Genomic DNA, 22,873 nt, shown 5'->3' on the forward strand with positions numbered 1-22,873 from the left:
TGCTGGACCCGTCTCCTGGGCCAGTTACGCCCTCGAGCCTCGGAGTTCCAAGGAGCATGCGTGGACTCCCATGAGCGACTGCTTTGCTTACAAGTCCCGGGATCCGGAGGCCCACCAGTGGGGAAGCCCCTGGGCTCCGCCCCCTGCTCACTGTCCTGGGACCTGCAGGGTGGCCCCTCCCCAGAGCTGGCTCCTCTGTGGTACTGTGGACCCCAACCTGGACCCTGGGGGGCCGCGGGCACCCGTTGAACCCCCAGGTGATTTTCACTTGCACACCTGTTATGCCCAAGGCCATGTAGGCTGGGTAGCTTTTCAGGAACAAGGGACTGGCTCTTGGCACAAGGACACCCATCCTGCCAACCTTAGCCCCCTGGTCTTCCCTCTGTACCCCTCCTTGCCCCTCCTACTCAAGAAACAGACCTGACCCTGGCTGTGTGGCTAGAGAACAGGCTTTTCATATCTAAATGTCCACAGGAAATTCCTACAGGATTTTCTAAAACTATCCTGCTCATCCCTTTGGTACCCAAAGCTGCTTCTCACTGAAGCCCCGCCTGCCTGGGCAGCTGCCACAGCTCACCCACAATTCCTCTCTGGCCAGCCCTTGGAGGACGCAGGGGTGCTGGGGGGACCCCCACCTGTCCCGGGTGGGAGCACATCCACATCCACAGGCTGAGTTCCTGGCTTGCTGTGGGTGAGCAGGGAGGGGGTCCTCAAACATGAGATGAAATTGGAGGCCATGCTGACAAAGACCTCTGGGCCCTCAGTTTTTTGAGCTGGCAGGTGTGGGTGGGGTAGGAGGGTGCTCTGAGAAGCACAGGTAAAGGGCCCCTCACCTCCTCAGCCACCTTTCCCACCCTGTCCCAGAAGCCTGGCCAGGAATAAATCCATTTCACTCCTTTGGAGCAGACGGACGGATACGAGGTACACATGTGCCCTCTGGAGCTTTTTTCAGACAGTGCAAAAATCATTTATTCTGGTTTCTTCTCGTGGTACCCAGGGTTACCTCGTTTTTTTTTTGGCCTGGGCACAGCTTGGCCTCATGGCGCACCACAGTGGTCCTGGGGTGCAGAAGGCACAGAGGTGAGTCCTGCATCAGGTGACACCAACTACTGGGGGCGTCCGAGCACCAGGAAGGGGGTCGCTGGCCTCGCCCAGGGGTGCAGGGACTCCACAGGGATGAGTGGCTCGTGTGTGTACTGAGAGGATGCAAAATGACCCCCGTGCGTGTCTTACGGCCAGTGCCTTGGAGGTTCCCAGGACAGCAGCCAGCACAGAGGTGAAGCCCCCGCAGAGCAGCTCCACCTACCCTGTCCTACAAGCCCCCTCCATTGTGGGTCGGGGTCCAAGGGCCTCCCCAGGACAGGTCACCACCAACTGTGCTCCATTCCTCCCCTCCTTGCTCTGGGAAGGGCTGGGGGTCTGGAATGGCGTCGGGTCCCAGCTGCTGCCCTGAGGTCACTGCAGGGCCCACTACCCTCTGAGCTCCATGACTCCAGAGGGAGGGTGCAGAGGACTCAGATAGGAAAAGGGGAGGGGGCTTCTGCAGGATGGGCCTGGGCTCCTCCCACAGAAGACCACCGTGAAGGCAGCTGGCCTTGAGTGCGATCCCAGTGGGTGAGGACACAGTGTGCTGGGCAGGAGCGGAGGGAGGCCTGGGTGTCCCCTCACCCACACATGTCCCTGGGTACTGAGGGGACTCCCGTGGAGAGCATTGCCGGCTCAGGAATGGAGAGTCAGCATACAGACGGAGTGAGGGAAGGGCAAACTTCCCAGGATGTTTAATTCCAGCAGCTGGAGCCTCTCCCACACGATCCGGCCGCTGCGTGTCTAGGCCTCGCTCCGGTACCGCAGGCGGGAGAGCCGATGCCTGACAGCCTGGTCGTTGTCAGGCCCGCCCTTGGCCAGGCGGACCACCCTGCTGCTCAGGACAAGGTCCTGGATGTCGTGTTTGGCCACGGAGACCAGGCCGGGTGTGTCAGGGCTGGCTGGGCCCGTGAGGAGGACGCAGGCAGCGTGGCGGCCAGGCTCAAACAGGGCCACTGTGGGGGACACGGCCGTCAGGCATCTCGGGACCAGACATGGCAGACCTCCTGGTGGGCGGGGCAACACTCACCTTGGAAGGCAACGATGTTGGCAGAGATGTTGGCCAGCTCGAGCAGGATGCTGGGCAGGGTGGGATGGAACAGGTACAGGCTGTGCTGGGGGTCCCTGGGCTCCTAGAGGGAGAACCCGCGATGAGGCACGAGGCTGGCCGGGGCTGCAGCCATCCCCATCTCTGGGCCAAGAGACCCCGTGTCCTGGGCCTGGTGGCTGGGCAACGCTGCACTCACCCCTATGGGTCACTCCTGACTGACCAGGCCTAGAGCGTGTCCCCCAGGGTCCCCGCCTGGGATCCCCATGAAACACCCACCTCAACTCTGCACCCACCTTCTGTCCCTCTTCCCCCCAAACTGACCCTTATCCTTCTTGGGTATCCTCCACCTGGAACTCTGCGCCCACCCTCCCCAGTGCACCCTGCTTCTTCCCGGGCCCCCCACCCCGAGGCAGACCCCGGCCCTGGCCTCCCCGTAGCCAGGGCACCGCTTCCTCCTGCCCACACGTCCAGTCACCCAGTTAGCCTCTCAAGGCAGGAACTGAGACTGGCCTTTGGCCTCTGACCCTGGCTCCTGGCACAGGCGTGGCCCCTGCCCATACCATCGGGGTGGCGCCGGTCAGCTCGTGGAGGCCCCAGAAGAAGAAGGCTGAGCGGTGGTCTGCTGTCGGCAGGCTGGCAGACTGAGGGTCCCCAGCGAGGCCCGGGAGCGCCTGGCTCCACAGGAGGGCCCCGGTGCTGACGTCCAGGAGCAGGATCTGGGGAGGAGGCAGCGTGGGGGGTGAGGGGGGGCTCGCACAGGCACTGGGCCCCTACCCCTGCCAGCCCTGAAGGAGCTGTTCCTTGAAGGGTGACCAGGGTGTCGGCCTGAGGCCCCTCTTTTCTCTGCTCAGCCTCCCGGCCACAGCCGTGTCTGCTGCTCAGACTAACTTTCCTCAGCTACAAATAAAGATGGGACCTCAGAAGGAAGTGCATCCCACCTGTCTGTCAATGCCAGTTCCATTTTCAATGACCACGGCCAAGGTGTCAGGTTTGTAGTGGCCGAGGATGGGTTTCCTAGAAGGAGAATAGGGAAGAAGAGCTCATGACGGCTCTGTGAGAAGACACCTGGGAACAGGTATGCTGTCCATCTTCTTGGCCGCACCTGGGCAGGGGCGGGCTGCCCAGGCCAGGGCCTGGATGGGAAGCTGAGGGGGTTTCACCAGCCCCTCCAATGCAGGCCAGCACCGGGTCACAGGTAAGAGGCCCCTGGCAGAAGCACACGGGTCCTCCCACCCACCCCCAATGGGGGGCCTCGTCCCTGGGGTTGCCGGGGGATGGACTGGGGGTGCACAGCTTGCAACAACTGCATGGGTTCCTGGAGAAGACCTCATACCTGAGGACCTGGGCTACGTTGAAGGTCCACCTGGGTGTCAGCTCCTGCCCGTCCAGCAGCATACAGGCCTCTGAACTCACGAGGAGGAGGTCCCCGCCACCTTTTCCGGGGACGTTCATCAGGTGGTGGATGGCTCCAGAGCTAGAGGAAGAGGGAGGGACATGGCGTGGACACTGGGGCTGGAGGCTGGGACCCTCCCCGAACACTGCCTGTGGGGCTCCCGGGGTGGCCCCGTGTTTCTTAGTTCTCTAATTGGAACTATAAAATAAGACCCTCACTGTGCTTGGAGAGAGGGTGGTGAGCCCACGTTCGGGAACCGTCTGCTCCCTGAACTGCCAGGACCAGGTTCTTGGGCTCTCATTGCTCCGAGCACTGAGCAGGGGACCTGGCCTGTGTGACTGCCGCCCAGACCCACCTGTGCAGACGCAGCCTGTGGGCGGTGGTGTTGAGCACGTCCTCCCAGCCGGGGTCGCTCTGTAATGAGCTGTCTCTCCCGGTCACCTTCTCATAGAAGCTTTTCACAGAATGGCCACAGAGAGAACTTGCTACTCAAAACACAGAAGGGCCTCAGGTCACCAGGCGTTGCTGCCAGGGGACCCATGCCCATCAGCCCTGCTTCCAGGAGCATGTGGTTCCCTCCCTGAGCCTCGGGTGGTGGGGAAAGTGGGGGGCATGAGACCCTCCGTGGCCGTCTCAGCCTGTCAGTGATTAATTCGAATCCCTGGAATAAACGCAGGAGTTGACGAGCCTCGGGAGGTCACGGATCTCGTACTCTGCTCTCTCCAGGGTGCAGCGCTCGTATGAGACCAGCATGGCCTCCGAGAGCGAGGCCGACGTACCGCAGGGGAGAAGGATGTAGTGGGCGCCTGCCCTGGTGACATGGAGGAGGGAACCGCTGGCCCCGTCCACACCAAGGCTGCCTTGGTGGCCAATCTGGTGCCCAGTGCTGCCTGAATAGATGTAGCCGGTAACCTGCAACACACGGGAGGAGAAAGGGGTCAAAATTCCCCTGGTTTCGGGAACGATGGCTTTGATTTAAGAGCGTCTGATGTCAGGTGTGTGGGGACAGAGCCAGGAGTGCAGTTTCCAGGCTCTCGCCCTCACGTGGAAAGGTGCTGGCTCAGGTAGTAAATGGCCATCAACTGTGATTGGATGGCCATCAGCTGTGGCTAGTTGGCTGTCAGCTGTAACCTGTGAGCCACTGGCCACTAATATAACTGCCGTGGCTACGCTAGCAGCGGATGGGAGCTGAGCTAGCAAGCGCAGATTGCAGTTAGCAACTGAGGTTGGTTGGCAGAGAAGTGGACGGCGGGTTGTGGATCGTGTGGCTCCTGCTTCCTGTGTCTCCAACCCAGCCGCCAGTGAGACTATAGTGGTCTGACTCCCCTACCTATGGCTCCATGGGTGTTCCTTTTTGGCCTCACCATGTCCTGCGTTCTTATGTAGGGAGCAAGACCAGAGACCCTGCATGACACATGGCGCAGTGAGCAGGGTATGGTGCAGGCCAAAGCTCTCCGCAGGGCAGGGGAGCAGTTTGTGTGTATGAACACTCAGTCTCAGAAAGACTAGAAGGAGCAGATGTTGGAGAGTTGGACCCCCGAGGAGGGGTGGGAAGACATGGACAGTTCCCCAACCAGCATAGGGTGGAGAAAGCAAAGGTCGTTGCGACCCTATGGGGCTCGGAAGTGCTTGCTGAGGCCCTCACCTCCAGGTTGGGGAGGACTTGGAGCCCTCGCCCTGCGGAGAGGGCACACATTGTGAGGCTAACGCACAGCCCTGGCGAATGATTGTGGACTATGGGGAATGGGCTCCATCCCTAATTTAATGGACCGCTTGACTGTTTGCTTGGGAACGTACCACCATGTAGTGGGACTGGCAGATGTTTGCTTTTGTGTCTCGACCGGCCGCCATCAAGAATATATAAGCACCTTGGCTGTGAGCCACTATTGTTCCAGCACAGTACCCTGAGAGCCCTGGCTGTGCCCAGGAAGTCTGACTGTGCTCAGAAAGAGTGGCAGTGCCCTGAGAGCCCTGGCTGTGCCCAGGAAGTCTGACTGTGCTCAGAAAGAGTGGCGGTGCCCTGAGAGCCCTGGCTGTGCCCAGGGAGACTGGTGGTGCCCTAAGAAGCCCAAGAAGTCTGGCTGTGCCCAGAAGGACTGGTGGTGCCCTGAGAAACCCTGGCTGTGCCGAGAGCCTGGCTGTGTCCAGGATATTACATTCACCTCCAGGCTCCTCGCACAGGGCTCCTCACAGAAGACACTTGTCACGTAGATTGTGAGGCGAGACCCTGTAGGGGTGGAGTGTGGGGACAGAGCCAGGAGTGTAGTTTCCAGGCTCTCGGCCTCACGTGGAAAGGTGCTCACTCGGGTAATAAATGGCCATCAACTGTGATCGGATGACCATCAGCTGTGACAAGTTGGCTATCACTTGTAACCAGTGAGCCATTGGCCACTGATATAACTGCCGTGGCTACGCTAGCAGAAAATGGGGGCTAGCAAGAAGATGGTGGCTGAGCTGGCAAGCGCGGATTGCAGTTAGCAAGTGAGGTTGGGAGGCAGAGAAGTGGACGGCGGGTTGCAGATCGTGTGGCTCCTGCTTCCTGTGTCTCCAACCCAGCCACCAGCGAGACTATAGTGGTCTGACTCCCCTACCTATGGCTCCATGGGTGTTCCTTTTTGGCCTCACCATGTCCTGCGTCCTTATGTGGGGGGCGGGAGCTGAGACCCCCCTGACACCCTGCATGACAAGGCATCTGTGCAGCCTCCCAGCCTAGAGCCCCTCATAGACCTTAGAGCCTCTTGTCCACACAGTAGAGGCACCAATGGGGTGCACTTCCTTTCTTGGGGAGGAGGGGCTCAGAAGCTGTGGACAGGGAAAGAGCTACCCCTGTGCTGGGTGTGTAGGTGCCAGGAACATGGAGCCCGGGGTGAGTCCCCTGACAGGCAGTCAGACCCAAATTCTGCCTGGGAAGTGGAAGAGGGCCGGGGGACAGAGGCCACGTGGCGTGGGGGCCGCAGTGCCTTGGGAGGAAAGCTGTACCTCCTTTCCCTCCTGGGCGAGAACCAGCAGGTCTGGGGCCCCGTCGGCATCAAGGTCGGGCACTTGGAGTAAAGGGCTCAGGATGGAAGCGTTCCTTCCAAGGCTGCTGGGACGGTTCCACAGGGTCTGCCCTAAAACCAAGCACATGTCACACGGCGCTGGCTCCACATCCCCTTCCAATGTCGCCTGGCTCCTACTCGGAAACGGAAATGCCTGCCAGCAAGAGGCTGAAGGCAGGTGCCACGTGAGCACGACTGCTGAACCTGCAGACGTGCATGTGTGAGAAAAGAGCGGGGTCTTATCCACCAGCGTGTTAGTGTTACTTCTGGGACCGCAGAGCCGCCGCACCGGAAACGTATCCATGTTTTCTAATATTTGTCTCTAGCGCATCTTAGGCCCAATGCGACCCTCCCCACCTGGACGGACAGGGCCTGACCTTGCCAACTCCCAAGGCCCCTCAGGACCCCTGCCTGCTGCTGGGCTCACAGGGGGACCCTCTGCCCCCACAAAGGCCCTGGCTAAGTGGCCTGTGATTTTACCTTTCACACATAAGGAGAGAATGAAGGTGCTTAGGGTGGAACCCAGGGCCTGCAGGCTCTGAACTCAGTTATAATCTTGTCTTTCTTTTAGACTAATTGCTCTCTTCTTAAAATATTTCCAGCCTGCTCTTCATTTTCCTCCATATCCTTAAAACCACAACTTGTAAGGGAAATGCTACCGTGTTTCCTTGAAAATAAGACCTTGCCGGACAATCAGCTCTAATGCATATTTTAGAGCAAAAATTAATATAAGACCCAGTCTTGTATTATGTTATATTATGTAAAACGTGGTCTTACAGCATAGTGAAAAAAGACCGGGTCTTACATTAGTTTTTGCTCCAAAAGACGCATTAGAACTTATTGTCCAGCAAGGTCTTATTTTCGGGGAAACACGGTAATACCCACCGAATCTAGCATCCAGGCACAGAACTCCCTGGTAAGGTACTGGGGGCCATCCCCTTGGTGCCTACATACGGCCCACCCTGTACCCTTCCTTTCCATCTGGTCACAGCTCCCCGAGGGCACAGGCGTGGGTCCTCCCACCTGAGTAGACCCAGGTGACGCCGCAGAGAACCGTCCTACCTGTAAACGAGTCGACTGCGATGAAAGGGCCAGGTCTGCCCACGAGGATGCAGGCGGAAGACGCTCCGCTGTCCCTCGGCTGGGGGATGGCACACTGCACGAGGGCCGCATCCTGGGCTGCGGGCCTCTCCCAGAGGACGCTGCCGTTGGCCCCTGACACAGCGGCCACAAAGGTGCAGGGCAGGGAAAAGCCTGCAGGGGACAGAGCCAGCTCCGTGGGGCTGTGCCTGCAGCCCACACCCTGCCAGCCCTTCTCCATCATCACATCTAGCTCCCGGTCACAGCCCCTACCACCTGGGCTCATTCCTTTTATCCCTGGACCCTTCCCCCTAGACCTATGGGGGCCCTAGTGTGACCTGGGGGGGTCCGCAACCAAGCGGGGTGTGTGCTGGCACCAGAGCCTGCCTCTTGGTCTCTCTCTAGTCCCTCTGAGAAGGAAGAGTGACGACGGTTTCCGGAAATTCCAACTGCTTCCCCCAAATAGGCAAGAGCGAGGACTCTCCCTCCTACTGCGAGTTCCACTTTTTTCAGATAGAAACAGAATTACCTTCATCGGCGCAGGACTGGTTGGCGCCATTGCTGCCGTTGGTCGTTTGATAAAGAAAGAGAACATCTTGAACCTTATCCCTGTTTGTGTCTTCCGTGGCCAAAAAGTCGTAGGTGACTGAAAAAGAGAACCCCAGACTATTCTTCAGGCCACGCCCGTTGGGGTTTAGCGCCAGTCAGAACGCGCCCCGGCAAGATCACAGTGCACTGGCGTCTTTCTCACCAGGACAAGCCGCTTCCCACACCTCTTCAGGATACCAGCAATTCTTCTGCATTGGATGGAAGGTTCAGAGACTAACCTTCAGGAAGGAGCAGGCAGGACACCTGAGGATCCCAGGTGGACGTGCTGAGCCCCTTACGTGGAAGAATGATTCCCTCCTTACATCAGTGTGGGCTCTACACTGGCCCCACTTCCATATCCTAAGGGTCTAGCCCTTCCTCTCCTGTGAGGACGCCAATGACACACTATATGCTTGAAAATCAAACACCAAAAGAATGAAGTTGGGGCCTCACCTTCCACCATATGCAAAAACGAGCTCAAAATGGATCAAAGACCTAAACATTAAGAGCTAACACTAGAAAACACTCAGCAGAATACGTCGGGAAATCCTCATGGCATTGGTTTTGGTAATGATTGTTTTGGATACGACAACAAAAGCGCAGGAAATGCTAAGAAAGAAGTGGAGTGTCCAGAAAAAGGCTGATTCTGTTGCTTTTTACAACAAAGGCCAAGATTCCAGACTGCCAATTTCATGAGAGAAATGGAAGTGTGCTGTACGTTAGCTGAGCCCTTTAGAATGGTAGCTGGAGACCTTCAGGAAGATTTGAGTACAAAATCGACTGCATATTTTTCACACTTCATGACAGCCTTCTCTGTATCTCTTCTGCCGGTTACTCTGTTTTATTCTTTTTTTTAATTCAGAAAAGTAACCAGAACGGCCACTTTCCTTTATTGACTCAACCCGTCTTTCCTAAAACAGGAGAGTGGGCCGCTATCCTCCCATGGAAGTCCTTCCATTTTCACTGAGAGGCTGTAGCACCTCTAAAATTCCAGGACACCTGTGGACCTATTGGTAGCCACTTAGGGCTAATTCACTGTCACAGACGACTTCCAGACCCCGGGACACACATGCTGCCCCCCACTGACCACCCCGAAGAGAGAGTGGTTGGAATATCACTGGGGGTGTGTGTGGGGGGGTTGGAGCGTACCTGCTGTGTTGTAATCGAGTCTCCATGTCTGTGACGCTGGTCGATCTGGACACGGGATGATGAAGGAAATCACAAACACCACCAAAAGGCAGATAAACAGCGAGAGGAAGAACACGGCCGTCCGGCATCCGGAGAGACGGGACCGCACGGGAGTGCTTTTCAAGTGATCTTCCTTTTTCACTGGGTTTTCCAGATTCTCCTGCAATTTCCCATCTTCATTCTTCAAGGGGTGGATTTCCGCTTCTAAGTCCTTGCTCTCCATCATCGTGGGCACATCCCCAAGTTGACCTGCGTCACTGCGTCAATAAAAGGAGAGACAGTCAAAAGCTGCACCACACGTCGATCTCACGGGGCCCTGCCGTTCTCAGCGTCACAGGCACGTGGTCGCAGTGGTGACTGGGGGCCATCAGCCCAAGAAATGAAAGCTAAATAAATGTTCAGGGTGTCACCGCGCGCTTAAGAAAGTCGATCTTTAATTCAGAAAGTCAAAGATGGTGCAGAGCCAGCACAGGACATATTTTTATCCTCACACACCGGTGTCTCCTGCCCACTGACCCTGCGACAAGCCGAAGGAGCTGCAGGTCAGTGCTGGGCCGGGGCTGATAACAAGCCTGCACAGTAATCATTAACCAGCCCTGTCAGCTCATAGGCTGGGCACCTCTGACCAGCCCTCTGCCAGCTTGAAGTACAAATGGAAAAGGTAGCCTGGGGGGGGACTCCATAAAGGGTCACAGATCCCAAGTTAACAGTGTCGTCATGAGTGAAGGTGGGCTCTGCAGGCCTAGCCTTGCTTCTGACTCACTGTGTGACCTGGGCGGCTACTCGATTTGCCCACGCCCCGTGTCCTTATCTGTACAAGGGAAACAGTATGTACTTTAGAAGACTGTGTTAAGGGTTAAATTAGTAAGTGAATGGAAAGCAATTATAACAGTATGTGACACACAAGCACGCAAGCACTAGTCAATTATTATTAATAACAAGATTAAATATGTTAGAAGTCACATGGAAGAGGAAAGTGGAGCGCTGCGTGGAGGAGTGTGGAACCGTGCACAACTTCTGAGCCTGTACGGGGAGAACACGCGCTCTCCTGCCCCGCCCCCCTTCCTGTGCTGGACCGTGGACCGTGGGTGGGTATGGGGAAGAAACCTGGAGTGGCTATCTTGGAAAATAAGGTGGAAAACACTTTTAAAGACAGTGAAGCCACAGGACAGAAGGAGCGTGGATCCCTGGTAGCTGGAGGTCACCACTTGAGTTCTTTATACTATCGTATGAGAAAGACACACCCTTCTGTCCTGTGTAAGGCCACATGCTAAGTGTTTTGATCCTTTTTAAACACTCAAACCACTGTCCAAATGATACCGAGAGAACGGAAGGGATCAGATGAGCTGGAGTTACAATCCTCATCGACCCAAAAAGGAAGGAAGTGACTCAAAATGGGTACGCGAGGCTATGCCAGAGGCTACCTGGAGGTAACTCCCAGCAGCCACCGCTGAAAGTGACTCTCTAGGAATGGGGTAAAAGGGGATAAAAGAGACGAGAGACTGATGTTTTTATTATGAACTTTTTACTATCTGACTCTGCTTTTCTCTGATTATTTAATAAAACCATTCATTTTAAACCCTGTGTATATACCCCCCCCCCCCCCGTTTTTAAATTTAAACAATGACAAGTGCAGGTGAGGATGTGGAGCAACTGGGACCCTTGTAGGAACGGAAAATGGCCCAGCTGCGGTGGGAAACAGTCATTACACAATGTCCCTCTGTGCCCCGGTAATTTTCTGGCTAGGAAGTCTACTCTATCTAATGTTGTGATTCTTATCTTCTTTTGATTAATGTTTGTATTAATCAATGCAAATGGAGTATTTTTTTCCATCCTTTTACTTGCCATTCACCTATTTCATTGTATTTGAAGTAGGTTTCTTATAGACAATATACGAATCATTTCTGTTTTAATCCATTCTGCCAATCCGTCTGTTATTTTCAGACCATTTACTTTCAAGGAAATTATAGCTAAGTCAGGCTTTTCATCTGCCTTTTAGTTTTGTTTCTTCCTGCTTTTTGTTTTCTGACTTCCTATGGTTTCCCTGAATGTTATTTAGGACTCTTGGTTTATCTACAGTGATGCTCTGGGTATTTGCATTAGACACACCTACCTTATCACAATCTACTAGTGTTAGCATTTTAGGAAGTGTATAAACCATACCTCCCTTTAAGTCCTTTTACCTACCCCCTGTGTAATTGTGTTAAATATTTCATCTACAGAGAGAACCACATCAATATTCCACTTTTTGCTTCGACCATCAAACGTAATTTAGAAAATGCAAAAGAAGAAAGGTCTGTTACATTTATTCATATTTTTGCTTTTCCTATTTTTTTATCCCTAATGTTCTAATGTTCCGTTTTTTTTTTTTATCCCTAATGTATCCCTATCCCTAAGATTTCTTCTTTTACCATCCCCTTTCTGTTTCAAGAACTTCCTTCAGTCATTCTTGATGGGGATTGCATTAAATCTGCATATTGCTTTGGGTAATATGGCCATTTTAACTATGTTGATTCTTCCAATCCATGAGCACGGAATGTCTTTCCATTTCTTTGTGTCTTCTTCAATTTCTTTCAAAAATGTCTTACAGTTTTCAGCATAAAGGTCTTTCACATCCTTGGTTAAGTTTATTCCTAGGTATTTTATTCTTTTCGCTGCAATTGCAAAAGGAATTGTTTTCTTTATTTCTTTTTCTGAGATTTCATTGTTAGTATATAGGAAAGCAATGGACTTTTGTACGTTGATTTTGTAGCCAGCAACTTTACTGTATTCATTGATTGTTTCTAATAGCTTTTTGGTGGAGTCTTTAGGGTTTTCTATATATAGCATCTGCAAAGAGTGATAATTTAACTTCTTCATTCCCAATTTGGATGCCTTTTATTTTTTTCTCTTGCCTGATTGCTCTGGCTTGGACTTCCAATACTATGTTGAAAAGCAGAGGTGATAGGGCACAGCCCTGTCGTGTTCCTGAACGTAGAGCAAAGGGCTTCAGTTTTTCACCATTAATTATGAGATTAGCAGAAGGCTTGTCATATATGGCCTTTATTATGTTAAGGAGTCATTCTTTTAGAGTAGGTCTGCTGGCAACAACTTAATTTTCCTTCGTTTGATAATGTCTTCATTTCTCTACCATTCCTGAAGACTAATTTCACCAGGTATAGAATTCAGGGTTTGACAGGTTCTTTTCTTTCAGCACTTGACAATGTTACGCCACTTCCTCTGGTCTTCAAGGTTTTCGATATCTGCTGTCGCTTGAACTGTTTTTACCCCCATAAGTAAGATGTCAATTCTCCCTTGCTGCTTTCAAATTTTTTGTCTTTAGTTTTCAGAAGTTTCACTATAATGTGTCTTGGCACAGATTTCTTTGGGTTTATCCTGCTTGGGGTTTGCTCAGCTTCCTGAACCTGCGTGTTTACATCCTTTGCAAAGTGAAGGATGTTTCTGGAGCAGCAGCAGCACCGGTGGAAGAGCTGCAGGCCAGGCCACGCGGAGATCTGAACAGACTCCAAGATAAAGTGCTGGAGGTTTCTTCTTAAACTGAATTTGTAAGTCTATGAACTCAGGGCTTTTCTCTTTTTTGTTTCAAATTGCAACTGTTTTTAAAGTCTACAAAGACAGATGGAGTAAGAGAAACTCAAAAGGTATTTTATTTTGCCTCTAATACCACAACGAAGTGTCTGCAAACCACATCTGCACAAACCATATCCCCGATACCCAGTGTGTTTGTTGGCTCCTCACATGCTAGCAGAGGAAAGACCCAGAGTCACTGGGCACATGTATGGACTTGAAATAAATAACCACGCCCCCTGAAGACAGGGGCTAAATGCCTGTCTCTAAGCTGGTAAAATCAACATAGGAAACCTGGAGAACAGGAATTTTAGGGAACTGTGAACATCTGTTCACATCAGATCAACAGATCTTAAAAGAAAAACCAAATCCGTATTTGTATACATATATATGAAATTAAATGAACACTCTCCAGATACTGGAAAGGAATTAAGCACTTTGCATCTAAAATAAAAACTTCGAATATATAACAGATGGAGGTGATGAAGGAAAAAGACCATGAGGTTAAAAGATTTGTATCTTTACCTCATTTGTATCCAGTGTTCTTTTCTGTCACTTCTAACAAGCGGGTGGTCTTAGAAATTAGAAATTGAGTCACCAGATTTTCAGACACTCACTGACTAGAACTTTTTCTTATCAATCCTGAGCTTCTGAAATGATAATTAACAAGTCCACGTTTTGACTTAATGCCCCGTAAAACAAAACAAAAAAGAAAACAGTTGAGGGATGACGAAGAAAATGTATCAACATGATACATATTAAGGAAAAGATGTGGCTCTAAGGATACCCTGAAGTGAGGTAAACGCATAATCCCTGTGTATAGTTTTGCAAACAGATTTTCCGCTGGCACTAAGGAATTATGAGAAATCAGACACACCCAGCTACGGTGGGTGTGTCAGTTCAAGGTCACTGTAGCTGCCACCACTGTTCTCCCAGGAGTACACAGGGGCGTCCAGGGTAGAAATTCTGATTATGAGGAAGAACAATAGAAGAGAACAACATTTTATTAACATTTCCAGGGGGCTGGAACACCATAGTGTATGCAGAAAGGAAATAAAGGATATCTCCTTTTTCTCTAAGAGTTCTTTCTCTAGGAAGAGTTTAGAAGAGAATAGAACATTTTTAAAAAGTCGCACTCTCATTGTTTTTTAGTGGATAAAGAAAACATAAAAATTCTGGCAAGGGCAGAAGGAAAACTGCCAGAACAAATATAACTGGCAATTCTACAGCTATTATGAAAGTGGTGTGTGTGTGTGTGTGATTTTTGCAACTAAAATTGGTAACTTCCTTTTTGCAACTAAAATTTGTCACGTGCTTTAATGAGAACGCCTCCCCGACCTCCAAATTTTTAAATTTTACCGCATTCTTGGAAGGGGATTTTCAGGTAGTGAGCCAAAGAGATCAGATTTTTCAAAATGAAGCACTTCCATCTAAACGGCGGTTTATATATTTTAAAAATTGCTCTAAACTGAGTCAAATTTGTGTTCATTTTTAACTGCAAGTCCTAACTTCGGTTTCAGATTAGAATTTTGGGCAGAACTCGATCTCTGTGAGAGAACAATGAAGGAAGTCCACTTCTGTGTGCCGGACATTCTAGCACAGCCAACTGCATGCTTCCCACCACGCAAAGGATATCTACTTCTTGCATTACTGGACCTCACTATGTTGATAACTTTAGTGACGTTATTTAAGTCAAGGCTACTTGCAAATTTAAATAAATAATGGAGGAAAAGTACACCTGCAAATTGAAAAACAGAGAGAGGGAGAAAAAATACATTAAAATAAACAGAGGGGAGGCTTGGAGGATACGGCAGGTGAGTTTTTTTAGACACAGAAAATATGTGGGGGGAAAAAAAAAAAAAAAAGAAAATATGTGGGAACTACTTAGGGAAAAGCTCTGATTATAGATTAACTTTACTATCTAGCTTTACCAGCTGTTAACAAACCAAACGGATTGAGTCAGTGGACTGAAAAAATGAAAAGTACTTCACCATTTTATCGCCTAGTACGATGAGGTCTAAAATCCCTCTTCAGATCTGGGTGGGCGGAGAGAGTTCTTTCTTTCCTTTGGGGAACTTTTGTCCCTAATTCACACCCAGTTGGATTACTTTTCTGAGATAGGAATTATATAGAACAGGACACTCGTCTTGTCACGTACAGTAGTTCCCTCTTATCTGTGGTTTCAGCGGTTTGCAGCCAACTGCTATCTGAAAATATTAAATGCCAAATGAGCCCCTGAAACTAGTGACCACATTCCCATAACTTTAATGTTATATAAAAGTTACAACTGTTCTATTTTATTATTAGTTATTGTTGTGAATCTCTTATGGAGCCTAATTTATAAATTTTATTGTACGTATGTACGTATAGGAAAAAGCAGTATATATAAGGTTCAGTACTATCCATGGTTTTAGGCAGCCATTGGGGGTCTTGAAATGTATCCCCCACACATAAGGGGGGACGACTGTATTTATTGGGCATTTGTGTTGTTTTATCAATCGCCTTTGCTCACTTAGCTTATGCTTTGACTTGACCGGTAAGGAATATCAATTTTCAACATTTCCCATAGGCTAATCGTCCTGCCTGGGAAGAAGCCCCCTGTCTCTGTCCTCCAAGCCTCAGCTGCAGCAGCATGAAGCCTTAGGAAGTTCTGTGTGAGCAGTACTGACCCGAGTTGGCCACGTCCCACCCAGGGAACTTGACCTTATTCTTTCAAAGCACCCGGGATACTCCTGCAGCTGACCGAGAGCTATTTAAGGGCAGGAGGACGCTGCTGTACCCCTGTGACAAACACATGGCAGACACTCAGTAAACGTCAGTTAAACAAGGGGCGAGAGCTGTGTGGAACCCGTCCTGGACCAGAGGATGAGCTAACACAATCATTCTCTTTACTCCAGGGCCCGTCTTCTCGTACAGACGTCATGATCTTTCATTACCAACCGATCTTCTGTCAAGCGTGCTCTGACAATTGTCCCTACAGCTGGCTGTTCTATATACACATGGTTGAAGACCGTCTCTTACATTAGGAGGCCTGTGTCACGGTCGAGAGTGGCCCAAGGGGTCTGCTAGCAGCTCCACGTAAGTGTTTGGGAGACACCCACAGAACCCAACTAGGCAGCACTGGATTTTCGGCTGAGCAAAGCAAAAGTCAGACAATGACAGCTACAGTGTGCAGCTGTTTACAGCTGAACAACTATTTCCTCTCTTGCCAAGCACAGAAGCCCAAGACAAAGAAGAGGCCCTTGATCGAATTTCAAAGGAGAACAAATTTTAAGGTCATGGTGCCCGGATAATGGCAAAACAAAAGCATCACAGCACATGCAGACCTCACAAATCTCAACACGCGCGGTTCCTGTCCTTTACACAACTGCAAAACTTTTAGAGGAACTGAGGATGGCTGACAGGGCCTCCTAAAAATAAGATACAGGGGAGGCCGGATGGCTCAGTTGGTTAGAGCGCAAGCCCCGAACAACAGGGTTGCCGGTTCGATTCCTACATGGGCCAGTGAGCTGCGCCCTCCACAACTAGACTGAAGACAATGAGCTGCTGCTGAGCTTCTGGAGGGGCGGCTGGATGGCTCAGTTGGTTAGCGAGTGAGCTCTCAACAACAAGGTTGCCGGTTCAATTCCCACATGGGATGGAGGGCTGTGCCCCCTGCAACTAAAGATTGAAAATGGCAACTGGACTTGGAGCTGAGCTGTGCCCTCCTGAACTAGATTGAAGGACAACTACTTGGAGCTGATGGGCCCTGGAGAAACACACTGTTCCCCAATATTCCCCAATAAAATTAAAAAAAAAAACAACTTAAGGAGGAACACTTATCTGCATGTCAGACAAGTAACCATCACACAGAACAAGTGTCGGCTTGTCCAGAAACTAACACGAAATAAGCCTTTCTCCTGAATTTTAAGGCAGACTTTATTTCTTTTGACTGCCCCATAAATCAGTGTTACTTTTATCCTTACCTTAAGGGTAGGGGAAAGGCAAAAACTCTTAAAGATTACCTGTACCTCTAATTAGGCCACTTTTGATCAAAACTACACGACAAGTAGGCCTTAACTTCGATTTACTTACTTTTAACTATTATTTTTAAAAACTTTTTGTCATGTGACTGTTTACATATTCGTAAAAGTAGAGACCACAGGTACCCAGGACTCAGGTTCGGCAATTACCAACACAGCTGATCCGTTTCTTCTACAAGTCAGCACCCTTCTCCCCACCTCTGAGTCGTAAAAAATGTGCTCCATTGAAGAGATGTGTCCCTTGATCGCTTAGCCTCTGCTTCCTGGTTATTCAGTTAGGACTCAGCACCCTCCCCTTCCCTGTCTCTCCCCTCCTGCTCCTCATTCGCCTCCTTTTTTGACACCACATCCAGACAACCTAAACCCATGAAGGACTCTACAAAGTGATAGTGGGAAGAAAATCCACTGTGTGGGTTTTCGAAAGACCAATTTCGAGTGAGAGGCACAGTACGTTTTGAAACATCCAACAAATCCTGTAGATTCTAACCTACCCATCTCTTCAGTTTTGCTCCTGCTTTCAATGGCCACTGTTTTGGGTCACGTTTTTATAACGTCTCACCTGGATTTCTGCAGCTCTTTCAAATGTTCTTTCCTTGGTGCTCCAAGAAGCAGCATTCTACAATATCTCCTGATCATGTCAGTCAAATGACCCATCCCAACTTTAGAACAAAGCTCAGACACCCGAGTTTGGCTCCAGGTCTTGTCACCACATGGTTGTTGCCTACCTCTAGGGTCACCTCTCCTCAAACTCTATGCCCAACATCTGTTCCCCTAGTCACACTACTGATCTTCTGCGCAGTCTGCCTGTCTTCATCTAGTAACTCCCACTGTGCCTTCAAAGCCCACTCAAACCTGACCTCCCCCTTCACACTGCTCGGCACTCACTGAGCCCCCGCTGAGACTGAGGAACTGGAGAGCACACACTTGTTTTTAATGCCTTTGTTTTCTCAGGATAAAGCCTGGAGGCTCACCAAATATAAACACACACATTCACGTGTATAAATAATGTCCAATTTGTGCTACGCTCTGCCCATATACTTTTCTTGAAGAGCAATTTATTAATGCATTTATTAACCACTTGCTGTGCAATCTACAGCTTCAAGGAACAGTTGACTTTTAAAACCTGGTTTGAAATAGATGGTGTAAGTCAGAGGTAGGGGTCACTCTGATGACCTGACATCATTCCTTCTGAGAACAGAACCTTGATTTTCCTTGGGGAAATCCACTTTCCCACATGCTTACTGTGGTTCTGGCAGGACCAACCCCTCCTTACCCAAGCCTAGCCAACTAGTCAGTCACAATGATTAGGTCAGAACTTCAGCTGGAATTACAGGGAGTAGGCACTCTTTTCCCACAGAAGTGGTAAAGTAGAATAGTGGTTTTAAAATGTGTTCACAAACTCTTCCTCCAAAGGTGAAGTCTTTTGTACTTAACAAACAGGATGTGGCGGATGTAATGGAAGTAACTGTTAGAACTCCAAAACTAGATCGTAAAAGGCATTGTGGCTCCCCCTTTCCCACTCCCTCTCCCCTGTGGACAAAAAGGGGTTCTGTAATAAAACTGACAAGTTCAGTGATGGAAAGTAACCTCACAGGGTGATCTGATCATACATTCCTAACTGGGCAGGTCATAGTGGGTAGTCACACCCCAGGCCTCTAACTTCTTCAGTGAAAGGTTTAAGCAAACCCTGTTTATTGTTCTTGTGTATCTAGGTTAACACACCTGTGAAATGCCAGAAGTCATCCTTTTCTCAGATCCCTTGGAGGCATAATCACCCTCAAGGGAGCCTACACTCTTGTTTTTTGTTACCTATCCCGTAATCCAATCCCCACCTTGCTTTCTCTCTGCCTTCATTTCATCTTCCTTACATTCTCTCCTTAATTCCAAATGCATAAAAGAAACTGCACACTGTCACTGTAAGAAGCATGTTTCTCAGTCCGTTGAGATCTTGCTTCCAGGAGTATCCTCTGGCTCAAGTCAACAAGAATAGACGCTTCTAAAAATCCTCTACCAGTTGGGACGTTCTTACGTGGACACCCCCACGATTACTCGCTCGGAGGAATGACAACTACCATGGAAAGGCCCACGAGGAAAGGGAATAAGGACTCTGCCAACAGCCAGCAAAGAGCTGAGGCCTTAGAGATCAGCCACGACCCATACCGCGTGAGGGTCCCTGAACCATAATCACCTAAGCGACTCCTGAATTCCTGACCCATAGAAACTGTGACATCATCCATGTTTGAATCTGTGGACGAAAAAGGGTGCTGGAATAAACCATTCATTCCTACCTGGGCAGGTCATGGTGGGTAGTCACGCCCCAGGCCTATAACTTTAGCGAAAGATTTTTCAACAAGCCCTGTCCAATGTTTCTGGGCTCCTAGGTTAACACATCTTTGAAATGCCTCCTTTCAGACCAGCCCTTCTAACGCCTCATCATCTCAAGAGAGCACAGAATCTTAACCTGTTATCCAATCCCACCTTGCTTTCTCCCACCTTTACGTCACCTTGCACCCGCCTGAACCTCAACTGCATAAAAGAAACTGCAAAATTTTTCTTCTCCAGAGCATCTGAGATCTTACTTCCCAGCAACTGTCGTCAGTTTTGGCTCAAATAAACTCTTATAAAAATTCTCTACAGGTTTGGACCTTCTTATGTCAACAAGTCCAGGACACTCTGTGTTGATTTGGTATACGGCAGCACATAATACAAGTAGGTCAGATGGAAGCTGAGGAAAAAGCCAACATTGATGGAATCGGGGCAAAGAGAAGGTATGTGAGAGAAGAGGGACTAATTACCAAACGTTGATGATCTTTTTTAAGTGCGTGGCCTCACCTATTCCTGGTCCCCTGGACCTTCCTGTGTAAAAGCCAACGGAGTCCCTCCATTGGTTGAACTAGTTTTAATGGATTTTTGACACTTGAAGCCAAAAGCACTCCAACCAATGCAACAAAGACCCAGAAAACTGGTAAAATGCCCAAATGAATGTCCACTTGACACAAGGGTCATTTCCTTGATTTCATCCTTCCCTACTCTGTCTTTTCTCTTTAGCATGATCCACATTCTGCTTATTTATCTTATTTGTTCTCTGAATCCTCCTGTAAATGGAAGCTCCTTGAGGACAAGAATTCTGTGTTTTGTTGAGTTTATCGAAGCTGCTAGAACTGTATGCTCACTGTGAAATTGCAATGAAAGAAGTGGTGCAGACTGGAGGTGGCAGCAGAAAGACATGAGTGTTGGGTATTTGTACAGGACCCAACACACGAGCTCCTCAGCTGAAATCACAGGGTTTCTTAAAAGAACCCGCGAGTAATTGCAATTGCCTCCCCTGATAACTTATCAGTCTGCTCAAGGGCGGACTCTCTGTCCTTGTCACCTCTTAGCCAGTCAGGTCCTGGAGGAGCTAGGAACTCTTTCACAGACCAACAGTGTTTTTCCCTTTTCAACTCTGCATCGCTTAGGTTCAGTAAGACAGGCTCCGCGTGAGTGATCTTCCCTACAGATGGGTAAACATCAGCTGAGCTCTGGGTTACTCTGCCAGTTTGTCTAACAACGCCCTGACGAGAGGACGTGGTTATCTGATCCTTGTGAGACACTTGTCACGGACATTCCGTTTTCGTATTGCTATATTTTTCATCGCTCTCAGGCAACCCCACGCAGCACCCTCCAGAGCAGAAGTAGCAATGGCCAGCTTACCTACTGTGCAGCCAACGTGGGGTGGGAAGTTTCCTAGTGGTAGTTGTATCTTGTCTTTGGGGGAAACTGGGGCTCGAACTCAACGCCACTTAAGTCCAGGCTGCGGAAACCGGACCTGCTGACCTGCTGGGGCTGGAAGGGCCGGCGGAGCTGGCTGGCTCCGGCTCCTGAGGCAGCCTTTCCACCCACACCGATGCACGGACACGCGTGGATTCGAATACCGAGGGGAGGTGAGGGAGAGCATGGGCGGGATCCCTCCGGGCTGGGAGCTCCCGGCCAAGTTAGGTGCCGAGGCGGAGGGACCCGGTCAGAAGGAAGAGGTGGGGCCCCGCGGCGTGCATGCGCGAGGAGGAGGACCCGGCCGCGTTCACTCACCTGCCGCCGCGCCCTCTCCTCCCCGATGCCCGCGCCTCCCCTCCTGCGCCTCAGCCCCGCCCACAAACGTCACTTCCGGCCGGGGCCGGGACAGAGCGCGCGGGAGCGGCCCCGCCTGGCGGAGGGCCTCGGTTGCTAAGTAACGCGGATTGTGGCCCCGCCCTCTATGGGCCTGGCGCTTGGGCCACGTGTCCAGGTCCCGCGCACGGGACTGGCGGACTCCAGCCCACGTCTGGCAGCGGGACCGGTCGCAGGACGCGCGTGGAGCGGGCCTGCGCGTGGGAGTCCAGCGACCCGGGAGGGTGCGGTCCCCCTTGTCAGTCCCAGGGCTTTGAAGCAGCATCTGCTTGTGTCGAAATTCTCATTCCACGAGTATTAACGCGTCTTTCCACACGTTTATTGGCCAAGACATTTTCTCTTCTCTGGCCCAGTGTTCTGTTGAATGGTTTTTCTTCTTGTTTCATAGCACTGTGTTTTGGATTATTAATTTTTTTGTCAGTGATTTGTACGGTATCTCAGTTTGCGTCTTGTCTTTTCACTTTACGGTGCTTTTTTGATGAACAGAAGTTTTTATTTGTAATATAGAAAAATGTGTCTTCTATGGTTAGTAATTATTTTGTATCTTGTTTAAGGAATCCTGCCCAACTTCAAGTTCCTCTCCCACATTTTTTTCTAATGGCTTTAAAGTTTTAACATTGAAGTCCTCGATTCAGTTTGGAATAGATTTAGTGTGTAGTGAGGAGGGAATTTCATTTTCTTTTCCATTGGATAACCAGGAGTCCTAGTGCCATTGACTGTCATTTCCTTTCTGAATGACATTCTTTATACATTCCTTTAGTGCAGGTCTCTTGATGTTTTAGCTTTGGTTCCTTAGAAAGCAGAGCTGGACAGACAAGCTTTTGGGCTGCTACTTTATGAAGGGTCTTGGTCCCAGGGAATTAGGAATGGGGGCAAAATGAGTGAGGCATGGAAGGACAACACAAACAAGGTTGAGTGAATGAGCTGGCCACTATTTGGTCTGAGGTATTCTGGATTGCTTGCTTTCCTAAGTTGGTCTTCCGAGAGGATCTGAACTACTACTGTGTCTCAGGATAGCCCAGGGGGTGGGAGCTGGGAGTGTGTATAGGAAGAGACCCAAATTTGTCACCAGAATGCATCTCCAGTTGGTCTAACTTTAAGTTCTGCCCCATAGAATGTCACTCCTCTGTGCTTCTGGATTGCACATGTGTATTCATGTCAGGCCTCAATAACAACCTGGAAGCCCCTGGGTAGGGTAAGGACAAATTCCACGAAAACATCAATGAGGAAATGTCAGTCCTACTTCCCACCCTTAATTCCAAAGCCTGTATCTTTTACCTACTGGAGACTGCAGTTAGTAGTCTCCAAAGGTGGCTATTGGAAATTCTTCACATCTTTGTACACACAAGCTGCTCCTCACATCACAATGTCCCGGTAGTATCTGCTTCTCCCCCCCTTGATTCTGCATTGGCCTTTTGACTTCGACTGATAGATAGTGGTACGAGTGAAGTTCTGGGGTCTGACAGCTTCCACTCCCTCCCTGGGGGCAGCCAGCTGCCACAGTAGCTTGGGCTACATTTCTGAATGACACAATCTCATGTACAAAGAGGTTACATGGAGGACCACAGAGGGGCTAGTTATGTCAGTGAAGCCTTCTTGGACCTTTGTGCAGCCCAGTTTCATACAAGCAGTTTTGTGAATCCAGCTAACAACACTTAGAGCACATGAGCCCAGGGCTAAGCCCCGAGTTCCACAGAATCACGAGAAGTAAATCATT

General features: G+C 50.1%; 1 protein-coding gene across 2 annotated transcripts; it reads right to left on the reverse strand.

Annotated features, from left to right (window-relative positions):
• Positions 1 to 943: 943 nt before the first annotated feature.
• Positions 944 to 21,168, reverse strand: FAM234A (family with sequence similarity 234 member A). Of its 2 annotated transcripts, none has more exons than XM_019756270.2 (12): positions 21,079 to 21,168; positions 9,383 to 9,678; positions 8,175 to 8,291; positions 7,628 to 7,819; positions 6,507 to 6,637; positions 4,307 to 4,439; positions 3,883 to 4,012; positions 3,468 to 3,608; positions 3,073 to 3,148; positions 2,695 to 2,850; positions 2,114 to 2,216; positions 944 to 2,039 (listed from the first exon to the last, which is right to left on the reverse strand). In XM_019756270.2, exons 2-12 carry the CDS (start codon positions 9,645 to 9,647, stop codon positions 1,828 to 1,830), a joined length of 1,656 nt encoding a protein of 551 aa, XP_019611829.2. In that variant the 5' UTR covers positions 9,648 to 9,678; positions 21,079 to 21,168; the 3' UTR covers positions 944 to 1,827. The 2 variants fall into 2 exon arrangements, with proteins under 2 accessions (XP_019611829.2, XP_019611828.2); XM_019756269.2 differs by having other exon boundaries at positions 20,704 to 21,094.
• Between the last annotated feature and the right edge of the window lie 1,705 nt (positions 21,169 to 22,873).

The sequence above is a fragment of the Rhinolophus sinicus genome, linkage group LG18 (assembly GCF_036562045.2).
Source record: "Rhinolophus sinicus isolate RSC01 linkage group LG18, ASM3656204v1, whole genome shotgun sequence".
Taxonomy (NCBI): domain Eukaryota; kingdom Metazoa; phylum Chordata; class Mammalia; order Chiroptera; family Rhinolophidae; genus Rhinolophus; species Rhinolophus sinicus.

What these genes read in the sequence shown, in the direction of transcription:
- FAM234A (XM_019756270.2), bottom strand. Translation starts at nt 9,647, where the DNA reads ATGATGGAGAGCAAGGACTTAGAAGCGGAAATCCACCCCTTGAAGAAT. An exon ending in ACTCGATTACAACACAGCAG is followed by an intron (nt 8,292 to 9,382) that starts GTACGCTCCAAC and finishes TCTCTTTTTCAG; the next exon opens with TCACCTACGACTTTTTGGCC. An exon ending in CGCAGTCGACTCGTTTACAG is followed by an intron (nt 6,638 to 7,627) that starts GTAGGACGGTTC and finishes GCTTGGTTTTAG; the next exon opens with GGCAGACCCTGTGGAACCGT.